At 41.9% G+C, this 12,571-nt stretch overlaps 1 protein-coding gene across 5 annotated transcripts in view; it reads right to left on the bottom strand.

The window, feature by feature from the left end:
• Window positions 1-12,571, bottom strand: part of AUP1 (AUP1 lipid droplet regulating VLDL assembly factor) — a 104,640-nt gene that overhangs the window by 65,670 nt on the left and 26,399 nt on the right. For all 5 annotated transcript variants that reach the window (XM_033955200.1, XM_033955192.1, XM_033955175.1 and 2 more), the window contains one exon: window positions 2,048-2,235. In XM_033955200.1, coding sequence (XP_033811091.1) covers window positions 2,048-2,235 — 188 coding nt within the window. The remainder of the gene's footprint in view (window positions 1-2,047; window positions 2,236-12,571) is intronic.

The following is a 12,571-nucleotide window of genomic DNA, read 5'->3' as shown; positions in this document are numbered from 1 at the left end:
GGAAACGGCATCACTGCAGCTACCATGTTTGTGTACACCACAGGCCAGCGAGCAGGGAAGGGGTACTGCTGGACAGGGGGGAGGTAAAAGGAAAGTAGAAGGGGTGTTGCTAGACAGGGGAGCAGAAGACAGACAGGGGGAGAGAGACAGAAAGAAAAAAAAGATATACAGAAAGAAAGAAATGCCTAAGTCTACACATCTATTCTAGCACCTGTTAATGTAACGGGCTAAAAAACTAGTTTAAAGATAAAACCTGACCCACAGTTCCACTGCATTACTTAATCTTAAGATCTTAGCGAAGATCCTTGTGTACCAGCTTCCCAAGAACCTAACCCAGATCAAGGACCGGGATCAAGTCTAATTCATGTAGGGCAGGGGTGCCCACACTTTTTGGGCTTGCGAGCTACTTTTAAAATGACCAAGTCAAAATGATCTACCAACAATAAAATAAAAAAAAAACACAACGCACACTGTACGCATAGAAAATGTTAATTATCATTCCTATTCCAGGGTTTTTCAAAGAGGCCAAAGCAGATGACTCTATGCACTATCACCTCAGTAACAACCATACAAATATAGACAAATATAACCCCTCCCTTTTTACTAAACCACGATAGCAGTTTTTAGAGCGTAGGGAGCTGCGCTGAATGCCCAGCGCTGCTCTCGACACTCATAGGCTCCCTGCGCTAAAAACCTCTATTGCGGTTCAGTAAAAGGAGACTTTAGTGTAAAATATAGACAGCAGATATAAATTCAGACACATTTTGATCACTAAATTTAAAATAAAATCATTTTTCCTACCTTGGCTGGTGATTTCATGAGTCTCTGGTTGTTGCACTTTCTTCTTCTGACTGTGCATACAATCTTTCTTCCCTTCTTTTAGCCTGTATGCTTCCTCTCCTCCAGACCTCGTTCCCTCCCCCAACTTTTCCTTCCTCTCTCCCTGCCCTTTCTTTCTCTCTGCCTCCCTTTCTTTTTTTTCTGTTTCTCTTCTTTCCTTCTGTCTCCCTGCCTGCACTTTTTCTTTCTTTCTCCCTGCCCTCCCCCAAGCCACTGTCATCGGGGACCAGGACCCAAACCGCCACAAATAACAGGCCCCAAACCACCACCAATAACAGGCCCGAAAGCCGACGCCGCCCCAACCTCTCCCTGCTTCGGCCGACCAGCATCGCGATCGAGCTGTTGGGGGAAATGCTGCCGGGTCCTGCCTTCGCGGAAACAGGCCAGTAGCGTAACGAATTTTAAGAAAAAATGGGATACTCACGTGGGATCTTTAAGGGAGTAAATTCAGGGGGGGATACTTGGAATGAGCAGACTTGATGGGCTATAGCCCTTTTCTGCCGCTTTTTCTATGTTTCTATGACCAGGCAGCAAGAAGAGGAAATGCTTCACTAACCTGTCTCCCGCCTTAGCCCATAGTGAACGCTTGCTTCAGGGCTCTCAACATGTGCGTGCCGGCTTCCCTTCTCCCCCCCCCCCCCCACCCCGGACATAACTTCCGGTTTCGGAGGGAAGCCGGCACGCACACGTTAGAGCCACGGAGCATAAGTTCGCTACGGGCTGAAATCTCCAAGCCGTTTTTTTTTGTTTTTTTTACTAAATGTTCAGCAGCGGCGGCAGCAGCAGATGACAGCTGGGCGGACCGCCCAGCTAAAAGGTCCTAGAGAGAACACTGGAGAGGAAGGCTGATCGGCCCGGTAGATCAGGTCGGCAACACGAGTCTATCACGGAGCCCAGGATGGGCTCCGCGATTGACTCGCGTTGCCTTCCTGAGCTACTGGTCGATCGTGATCGACGTGTTGGGCACCCCTGATGTAGGGCATGTCTGTGAACAAGCTGTACGTTATCTCTTATCTCAACTTCCTAGTAAAACATATGGCATCCCCTGTATTGGTAGTTAACATTTGACATTGAAAGGCCTTTGAGATAGAGCCACACCATGACCGATTTTTTCATCTTCTTTTAAAACAGGATTTTGACTTGCCTTTTAGCATAAGCTTGTAAAAGTCCAATAGAAATGTCCAATTCCTTGAGTGAGCTCAGTTACCTGAACTTTAGCAGGCCAGCCCTGCCATTGGTGGTTTCTTCCTCAGGGAAAAGCAGGAGGGGTAGGTTGTACCCCTGGGAGGAGTACTGTTTTAGATGTTCGATCAGCTCCATACGATTACCCATGGCATTTAACTCCATGAAACCCCGAGCCCAACATACGAAACCAGAAGCCCCCTTCGACACAGGCTGGGGAGAAGAAAAAAAAAATTACACAAAAGTGAACAACCACCAAACCAAAACTCACTCAAAACAAAAATCTCCACCAAAAAAACCAAACCAAAAAACAAATGCACTACAGATCAAGTAAAAACATGTACAGTTGTGCTCATAAGCTTACATACCGCTGGCAGAATTTGTAAGATGTGTACCATTTGTGGAAAATATGAGTGATCCTGAAAAACCCAGTCTTTAATTTAGGAATATTGGTCAGGTGAATCTATTTATCATCATAAGTGTATGTCCTTTAGTAATCTTAACAACTAAAACACACAGTTTAACCTGGAGTATATAAACTTATGAGCACATCTAACTGTAAAACAGTAAGTATAAAATACAAGGAGGAAACTAATAATAATAGTAGTTTATTTTTATATACTACCAAACCATCAGTTCTAGGCGGTTTACACTATAGTAATTACAACAAGTAATTAAAATACAGATCCAAATAACAATGTCTTATAAAAGAAAATAACACAATTCAATAAAAGATACTGAGTAACAAAATACAACCCTAACTTATTCAAAGTAAAATATGCACAATACAGATTATTTATACTAAAATAGATAAGCAACTGTAAACATTATTCCATAAAAATGTTTACAGTTGCTTATCTATTTTAATATAAATAATCTGTATTGTGCATACCATGAACTGGAGAAGTGGCCCAGTGATTAGAGCTGCTGACTCAGCACCCTGGAGGGTTCAAGCCCAGTGTCACTCCTTGTGATCCTGGGCATGTTCCTTACCTCTCCATTGCCCCAGGTACTATAGTTAGTTTGTGAGTCCACCGTGATAGGGAAAATTACTTAAGAGTACCTGATTAGATTGTGAACCGCTCAGATGGCGAAGAATAGTATATCAAATACAACCCAGATTATGTTCTCTTACAGCACATGTTATAAAAGAAATCACATTCAAGTATTTCAGTGTTAAACATTTCTACATGGCTGAGTTAATATCGGTGCTTTCTTTGTTACTGAACAATTAAAGAACCTGAAAATTAGGAAGAAGCATCTTGGCTGATGGAGTACCCAGCTTTAGTCTGAAACATTAAGGGCCTCTTCTATCAAACTGCACTAGCAGTTTTTAATGCAGAGAGCAGCGCTGAATGGCCCGTGCTGCTCCTGATGCTCATTGGAACTCTATGAGTGTTAGGAGCATGATGAGCCATTCAGCGTGATTCACCGCGCTACAAACTGCTAGTGCAGTTTGATAGAAGAGGCCCTATATATTCATTCATGAAAAATAGATACATTAAAAAAAAAAAAAAAATGATTCAGCCAGCCAAACATCATTCCTTCCAAAGTGAGAACTAACTAATGCATCCAAAACTACCGCATAACAACTTGCCAACTTATGATTTGAAATTGTTCATTGCATGAAACAAACATAAAATGTGATTTTATATTCTAAACATGGCAGCAGAACAAAAGGACAATAAAATAGAAGCCAAAGAACATAGCTATAATGAACACAAACCTCTGCGCCGTTCAAGGAGGAAAATGTTTTTGAACAACTTGAAAAACTGAAGGAGGACAAAGCGATGGGACCGGACGGGATCCATCCCAAGATACTGAGGAAGCTCAGAGAGGTTCTGGCGTGTCCTATTAAAGACTTGTTCAACCAATCTCTGGGGGAGTGGTTCCTGGGGATTGGAGAAAAGCGGATGTGGCCCCTATTCACAAAAGTGGTCACAGGGATGAAGCGGGAAACTACAGGCCGCTAAGCCTCACTTTGGTTGTTGGAAAAATAATGGTCGTGGGGGACTACATCATCAGACAAGTCGACAGCCACATAGCAGGGAGAAAGACAGGATCAGCTGGTGACCTGCCTACTGGGAGCCAAGGTGGAAGACATAATGAGCAGCATCGACAGGATCATCAACAGCATGGAAGAGGAAGATATAATGGTGGTGATCCATGTGGGGACAAACAACGTGGGCAAAAGGAACTACAATAGGGAAGTACTGAAGGACCAGTTCCGGATGCTAGGAAGGAAGCTGAAGACCAGAATGCAGAGGGTAGCATTCTCGGAGATCCTGCCAGTACCCAGGGCTGACGAGAAGAGGCAGACAGAGCTGCAAGCAGTCAATGCATGGATGCGGCGCTGGTGTGAGGAAGAAGGATTCCACTTCATGCGCAACTGGACGACGTTCTGGGGGAGAGCAAGCTATTCAGGAAGGATGGACTCCACCTCAACGGAGACAGAACAAGTCTACTTGCAAGCAACATCAAGAGAGAAATTGGGAAGTTTTTAAACTAGGAAGAAGGGGATAGCCAACAGTCGACCGAGAGTCGATGGTTCGGGAACTGGTATACCCAGAGGATACCGTGCAGGAAGATAGCAGGGAAGACTCACCGGATCATAGGCAAGACAGAAATCTTGAAGGATCGAAAGGGATACAAAAGAAAAAGAAATGCAAGAAAGTGACAGGCTGCAAAGTCAAGTGTATGTACAAGAATGCAAGAAGCCTAAGGAATAAGATGGGTGAATTAGAAGCTATGGCACAAAAAGATAACCTTAATATCATCGGCCTCACGGAAACATGGTGGAATGAGGAAAACATCTGGGACACTGTGCTACCGGGATACAAGCTATACTGCAGAGATAGAGTGGTTCAAAAAGGTGTAGGCATTGCCCTATATGTCAAAGAGGGAATTGAGCCTTCCGGAGAGAACACTCCGGAATCAAACAATAACATTGAGTCTCTATGGGCCAAAATTCCAGGAACAAATGGAACGGAAATGAAGATTGGCATCTACTACCGACACCCAGGGCAGTCCGAAGAAATTGATGGAGAAATGATGGACGAGATTAAACCCAACTGCAAATGAGGCAACGCAGTTATCCTGGGCGACTTCAATTATCCAGGGATAGACTGTAACCTAGGCACCTCCGGCTGCGGTAGGGAGACCAAGTTCCTGGATGCTATAGGCAATTGCTTCCTGGAACATCTTGTCAAGGAAAATATGAGAGGAAACGCAGTTCTGGACTTAATTCTAAATGGACTAAGAGGACCGGCGAAAGGTGTAGAAGTAAGAGGCGACGCTGGTAACCAGTGATCATAATATGATCCGCTTCGATCTGGACACAGGAACGAAACACAGATCCAGAATGACGGCCACGGCGCTGAACTTCTGAAAAGGGAATTACGAAGGGATGAGACTCATGGTGGGAAAGATCAAGAAAAGGATAAGCACTGTAAAGACGCTAAAGCAAGCATAATCTCTTTTCAAGGACACAGTCACTGAGGTGCAAAATCTGTATATATCGCGTATCAACAAGGAATCCAAGAGGAAAAGAACAAGGAACTGGCGTGGTTCACTGTAGCGGTGAAGGAAGCGATCAGGGACAAGAAAACTTCATTTAAGGAATGGAAAAGGTCAAAAACGGATGTAAACTGGAAAAAGCTCAAACAGCATCAAAGCAGGTGCCATAAGGCGGTAAGAGACAACGAGGAAAAAATAGCCAAGGAGGTGAAAATCTTCAAGCCATTCTTTCGATATAATAATAATAATAATAACAGTTTATATACTGCAGGACCGTGAAGTTCTATGCGATTTACAATGATTAAAAAGGTATTATAGATTGAGTGGAATAAACAAAGTTCAGAGTTAGTGAATTACAGTTCTAAAGATCATTTGTTGAGGACTAAGATTGTATAGGTCAGTTACCAAAGTACTTCAGGAACAGATGTGTTTTTAGGCGTTTCCTGAATTCCCTATAAGTAGTAGGCACGAGCAGTTGTTCCAGGTCTTTACCCCATAATGGTGCTTGATGTGAGAAAAGATGTTGGTGATGACTTTTAAATTTACAACCTCTAACCGGTGGAGAAACAAAGTTCAGATGTGAACTTCTCCTATGTCTGTTGGTTGTGAAAGAGAAAAGGTCTGTTATATATTTAGGGGCTAAGCCATAAAGTACCTTGAAGCAAAAACAACCAAACTTGAACTTCACACGTGCTTCCATCGGCAGCCAGTGTAGAAGTCGATAGGAAGGTGTTACATGATCAAACTTCTTCAATCCAGAAAGAAGCCTAACCGCTGCATTTTGTACCAGTTGCAATCGCCGCATATTTTTCTGGGAGAGTGCCAAGTAGGCAATGTTACAATAATCGAATTGACTCAGTATGAGGGATTGTACCAAAATTCTAAATGATGAGACATCGAAGTAAGCTCTGATGGACCGAAGCTTCCAGAGGGTGAGAAAGATCTTTCTAATCAAGGAGTCTACCTGGTCTTTCATGGTCAGACTCTGGTCCAGTATTACTCCCAATACCTTCATAGTGGGTTGAATGGGATAACTAAGGTTATTGATGCACAGTGATGCTTTAGTGTCAAGTGGGTGTGGCGATGGTATAAAAAATTTTGTTTTCTCTGGATTAAGCTTTAGTCAGAACTCAGTCATCCTTTGCTCCGTCCGATTTAGTACTTCTGTTGTTTTGGGGGTGACTTCTGAGATAATTATCATGAAGTCATCAGCGTAGCTAAATAGTTTTATCTCCAGCTGGGATAGTTGCACACCCAATGAGGACATATAAACATTGAAGAGCAGAGGGGATAATGGTGACCCCTGTGGCATGCAAGATGAATTTCTTCATGTATCAGAGAGATCATAATTGGTAGGTACGGGATATGAGGAAACCTCGAAACCAGTTTAATACCTCTCCTCTGGTTCCAATTGCATCTAGGCATTGTAACAGTTTCTCATGGTCCACCAAGTCAAAGGCAGAGCTCATGTCAAATTGCATGATCAGGGCATTAAGGCCCTTACTAAACAAGTAGCGCAAATTATCCAGGATAGCCGCAATTACTGTCTCAGTGCTAAACAGAGGCCTAAAACCAGATTGAGTTTCATGCAAAAGAGAGAATTGGTCGAGATATTCCAACAGTTGGGTGTGTACCAATCCTTCCATGATTTTCACAATGAATGGAATGGATGCTACTGGTCTATAGTTGGTTACTGATGTTGATTATTCTTTACGATTTTTTGAAATTGGGGCTATTATGATATGACCATTATTAGTGAGGAATTTTCCATTGGTTAGGTTATTGGTTAAATAATTCAACAGTGATAGTTTAAAGTCTAATGGAGCTGTTTTCATAATTTCTGGGGGACATGAGTCCAGGACACAGTATGATTTAGCGTACTTGTTATATAACTTGATATAGTTATTCCATTCGAAATTGTGGAAGGAACTCCAAATCATGTCCGCTTGTATTTCATTTCCATGTATATCAGTTGATTGAAGTTCGCATGCGACAATTGTCGAGTGGTTATTTCTTAGGTTTTTAATTTTTGAATCGAAATGTTGTGCTAGATCATTTGCTGAGGGTAGCTTGATATTATGCATGGATTGAGTGTGGCGTGTGGTGTCAAATAAATTTGTAACTATGTTGAACATGAACGGACATGTATCAGAACTTTAGTAAGTGTCCTTAGGCATATGTTGTTTAAAGATGCAAAGGTAGGCCCTGTTTATCTTTCCCTTCTTTGAAGATGGTATAAGGACATCTATGTTTGTCTTTCTTTCTTTGACATGAATGTTTAAACAGAGTTGTAGTGAAGTGAATTCAATTGTTTTGTTAAGCCGTATTTACAGACAGCTTTAGTTAAGAAGCTCTGCTGGTCAAGGCTTTTTCTGACCCTCTGTGGACTTCAATCTCTAGATAGGAAAAATGCTGATGTGTTTAAAGTTTCATGTGACCTTACGTCACATGCTGACACATGCTGGCAAACCTGATTCGTATAAATATGTGAAACTCATAATAAAAGACGGACATATTTGAAAGATGGTTTCTGGTCTTTAAGATGTGTCCCCAGGTACCTGACTTACATATGACAGAGACAGAGAAAGTATGGGGCAGGAATTGGGACCTGAATCCTTTTCAGTTGGGGGCTTGTCCGGGATGGGCAGATGATATCACCGGTATTTTGTGAGTATTTCTGAATTTTTTCTGTTCTTTAATACTCACTGGGTAGTGGTGACCTGTACCCAACCCTTTATTTTAAGTTCAAGCTTTGGGTTCTATTATGGAGTTTTTTTGGGAAAAATCTCGGGGTACTTTTGGTAAGCGCCCCTCATATATATAAGCAGCTGCCATTCTTTCGGAAAGAATGAAATTATTTATAGAACCCCCCTGCCCACTCTGTCATTTGTAAGGTTAAAACTTTTATAGAGTATAAGATTTTATTGTCTCTTATTACTGTACCTCGCTTATAAGGTAAGATAAGCGAATATTTTTGCATTGTTATATGGGTTTTGTAATGAGTCATAAAGGCACTTACTCCTAGACAAATGAGACTTGTACGGCTGTGTGTGTGTATGACATTTTTCTTTTGCTCCCATCTTTCTGTGTCACCAATGTTTACTACTGAGGTAGGACATGCTGTTATGTGGAATGAATTGAAAGCGCTGTTTGAATCAGTCTAAGATCTTTCCCTTGTAGTTAAAAAAAGAAAAAAGAAAAAGAAAAAATTCCGTTTTAAAGGTTTTCTTTCTTGTGCAGAGCAAAGCTAATCTGTTCTTTGCTTTCATTATCAGGGTCTGTGCATGAATGTTTTTGTCCCTTCCCCCAGACTTCTCTGTTTGGGCTTCCACTGACCCCCTATAGTGCTTCTTTGAAGTTACTCATTCTTGGTTTTATAAAGCAGTAAGGTGAGATTCCACTGCTCGTCTCTTGACTTTTCTCCGGCATTATCAAAACCACCATCTCTTCTTATAATACGCCCATCGCTCTTGTTGCCAAAGCTGATGGCATTCCCTGTTTCGTCCTAGATTTTCGGGCTGTTAATGTTTTGGTAATTCTCATTGCCCTTATGTTTCTTCCACCATTCCACCGGCAGCCAATGATTTTTTTTTCTGTCATTGTCCTAAAGAATGTTTTATTTTAGTCCCTTTGGTGAAGCTTTTCAGCTCCTTTTTTGCCTTCACCTTTAAGCAACAGTATACCTAGTGTGGAATGTCCTTCGGGCTATTCTACAAGTCATGCACTGCCCCTCATGGTCCTATTCTTATTTTGTACAACTTTTTGTGTTCCATAATTCAGGAGACCTATCCGATTGATAGTTTGTACCTTTTATAATGGTTGTCTGTGTGTGGTCACAAGGTGTCATGAAATAAACTGCACTGGTGTACATCTGAAGTGAAATACCTGGGTTTTGTCCTGTCTCATGGTCAGAGGAAAATCTGCACTTTCTGCACTGCTGCTATTCTGGGTCGGCCCCGCCCAGCTACCAAGAAAGACATGCTTACTTTTCTTGCTATGATTGGTCACTGCCGCCAATGGATCTCTGCTTGTTCCTTCTATGACCAGATTTTGAGACAGACCCTGGTTTCTGAAATGACTGCTCTTATCAGATGGACTTATGAAATGTTGGACATTTAAGATGTGCTTTGGTTTCTAGCTCAAGTTTGGGTTTTCCTGCTTATGCCCACATGTTTTATCTCTTTGTTTGGGACTATTGTAACACCATGAAGGGAGAACATGGCGGTAAGTTACGCTCTGTTGCCTTTTTTTATAGTCACTCCTGTTCAAGAAAGCCCTGGCTGCTTGTGCTATGGTGGTAGAGATGGTTACTTTTCTGATCCTAGGTCACCCCATTACCCTTCATACTTTTCACGATGTCCAAGCCCTTCTTTTAAATAGGCTTCTGGGTCTCAAGGGTGAACAGGATTCTCTTCCTCTCTTTTTTCACAGCTTCAGTCCTTTGTTACCACCCCCTCCTCTGAATTTGATGCCTGGCGTTTGGCAGGTGCCCAAAGCCGCCCTTTTGGACGGACTTTGGTGCAAAGAGGGGAAACCCTGGATACCAGCTGCTAGCTCTCCCTTATTCATTGCCCAATATCATGGTATTGGTTATCGTAGTGCTCGCTCGACATTTTAACTTCTTGCTAGTGATATTTTCATTCTTGACCTTTTGCTCCTTGATACAGAGATATATAGCTCGATAATTACAGCTGGCACGGTTGTGAATTGAAAATAAATTGGAAAATACAATTCCTTTCTATTGTTTTAGCTGAAATTAGGATGTTGCTAATTTAAAATGGGTTTTTCCGGATTTATACATAGCCATCCCAGATCCATTTTGGCACAGATATTTCTAATGTTTTCCACGGGTCCTCTTTATCACTGCAGAGATAGAGACGCTCCAAAGAGACATTAGCTTTATGCCTTTTTTCAAATATGAGATGGTTATGATATACATTATTTGTTGTTTTGGTTTTTTTATATCAATGTGTTTATTTGCAGAGTTAAATTCAGCCCTGCACACTTGACAGATGGAGTAATAACTCCACGCTTAAAACTTTATGTTTTGTCTGTGTCATGTCTACTTGTTTTAGTTTAGTGGCCACTTCTAGAGCTCTTTTTCCACTTCTTACTAGCCTAACTGCGCAATGTTCTTTTACTTATAGCTTTTATATTCTGAATATAGTTTAGTTAAGGGTTATATGTTTAAGAAAAAAGTTTTACTTTATACAGCGTTTATTTCGTGGTGTTCCCTACATATGATCCATTCAATATACATTTCTGAATACATTCAGTACATCAGTATGGTCTCTCTGAAGTGCATAATAGTTATATGAAGCACGAAAAAACATATCTTTTTGGATTGTTCAATTAAGAACCTTAAGTAAGTGAGTATTGTCTCTCTTTTGCCATGGCTATGCTAAGTGAATGAATTGGTATTGTTGCATGTTGCCACATTCAGTACAGGCAACATGGTTTCTCTTGTTTTCTATCTCTTATTTGGATCACATTGGAGTACAGCTGCTGAATGATATTTGGAATGCTTTTCAAGCATTTCTTTTCAAGTATCTCTTTCTGTATGCACAGACATCTGGCTGCTCTCCCTTTGAGATTCTCACGGGATGACCTTTCCCTGCCCCATGGGTAGATTTTCCTTTGATACAGGAGGAATACGTCTAAAAGCTAATTGAAATATTAGGGCTTGTTCAAAGAAACGTGTCTTGCACTTCTCCTTTCTCTCCACAGATTCCTACCCATTTTTTCCAGCCTGGTGATTATCCAGCAGCTTTCCAAGGATCGGAAGCAGACAGATTTCCCCTTTGGCCTTCCCACTACTGTGATCGCTGTGACCAGGCCCGCTGCACTCACTGAGGAGTTTCCTGTTTGGATCCACGCAAGTCGCTTGAAGAGGGTTAACCTAAAACCCCAGAAGCAAGTCTTCCCTGCGCAGATTTCACCTCCTCCAGTAGAACAACATAATGATCTCATTGCAGCATTCTACCAACTTTATCATTCTCTTACTGGCACCGCTGCTGCTAGTTTTTCTCCCTGTATGGATCATTTCTAACTGGGTCTACAGGGATGATGTGTTCTGGGTCCACGACACTTTCTGCCCATACCCATCTGTAAATGACACTCCTGCTGTAAACAGCACCCCCGACACCTCTTTGCGAACACGACGTCAAGCTGGACTACTCCCTCGCAAAGGCTGTCCTTCAATTGGAATCCAGAAAAGACAGATAGTATGCTACCCTTTGGTATAATTCCAGCAGTGTGCAAGTTGCCACCTTCTCCTTTGAGTATTGTGACATTGTGGACTGTTCATCAATTGATATCCCAAGGCTGTGCCATTGGTCCTCAGAGATTCCTAAAACTAAGGACATATATGTATATGTTACTGACTTACGTTGGGGGGTTAAGTGTGCATTCTGGGGAGTGGTAGGGTGGAATATTAATACTGACTGGGCTTATAAACTAGAAAATACCCTGAAAAACAGTGGACCAAAATGGTAAATCACTGCTTACTTGTATGACCCTTCATAAGGTTGGACACTGTTATAGGAAAAGTGTTCCTGCACAAATTATTAAGCTTTCTCTTACTATTGACAACCCTAGACCTACTGATGAAGGTATGTACATTATGGACATGTGGTTTAAGGGTGGGTCTAGCTATCCGACCCATCAGTTTTCTTATGGGATCTATCTACCTCCACTCATCTTCTCCCGCCATTTTGTGGGGGCCCCAAAAAAATACTAACCCACTGGCCCCTACATTCAATAAACTTACTGACATGATGGCTATTGCCAATCCCACTTTTGAAGATATTGTGGCTGTTGAGGTAGGGTTTTCAGAACGTAACCTTTGGTTAGAATGGATGAAATTCACTGCTGATCAACATAATAAGAGTAATTGTTACATATGTGCTCAAGCTAGACCCCATCTAGGAACCGTACATCTGGACCTCCCTCCTGGTATCCAACCATGCCTTTTTGGGTTATTTACCTATCCTCTTTGTGCACTGCAGTGTTCTAAATACCCTTTGTTGCCAGG

This window comes from Geotrypetes seraphini, chromosome 1, assembly GCF_902459505.1.
Source record: "Geotrypetes seraphini chromosome 1, aGeoSer1.1, whole genome shotgun sequence".
NCBI classification, from domain to species: Eukaryota; Metazoa; Chordata; class Amphibia; order Gymnophiona; family Dermophiidae; genus Geotrypetes; species Geotrypetes seraphini.
The sequence above is the reverse complement of the archived record's forward strand: the minus strand, read 5'-3'. Positions and strand labels throughout refer to the sequence as shown.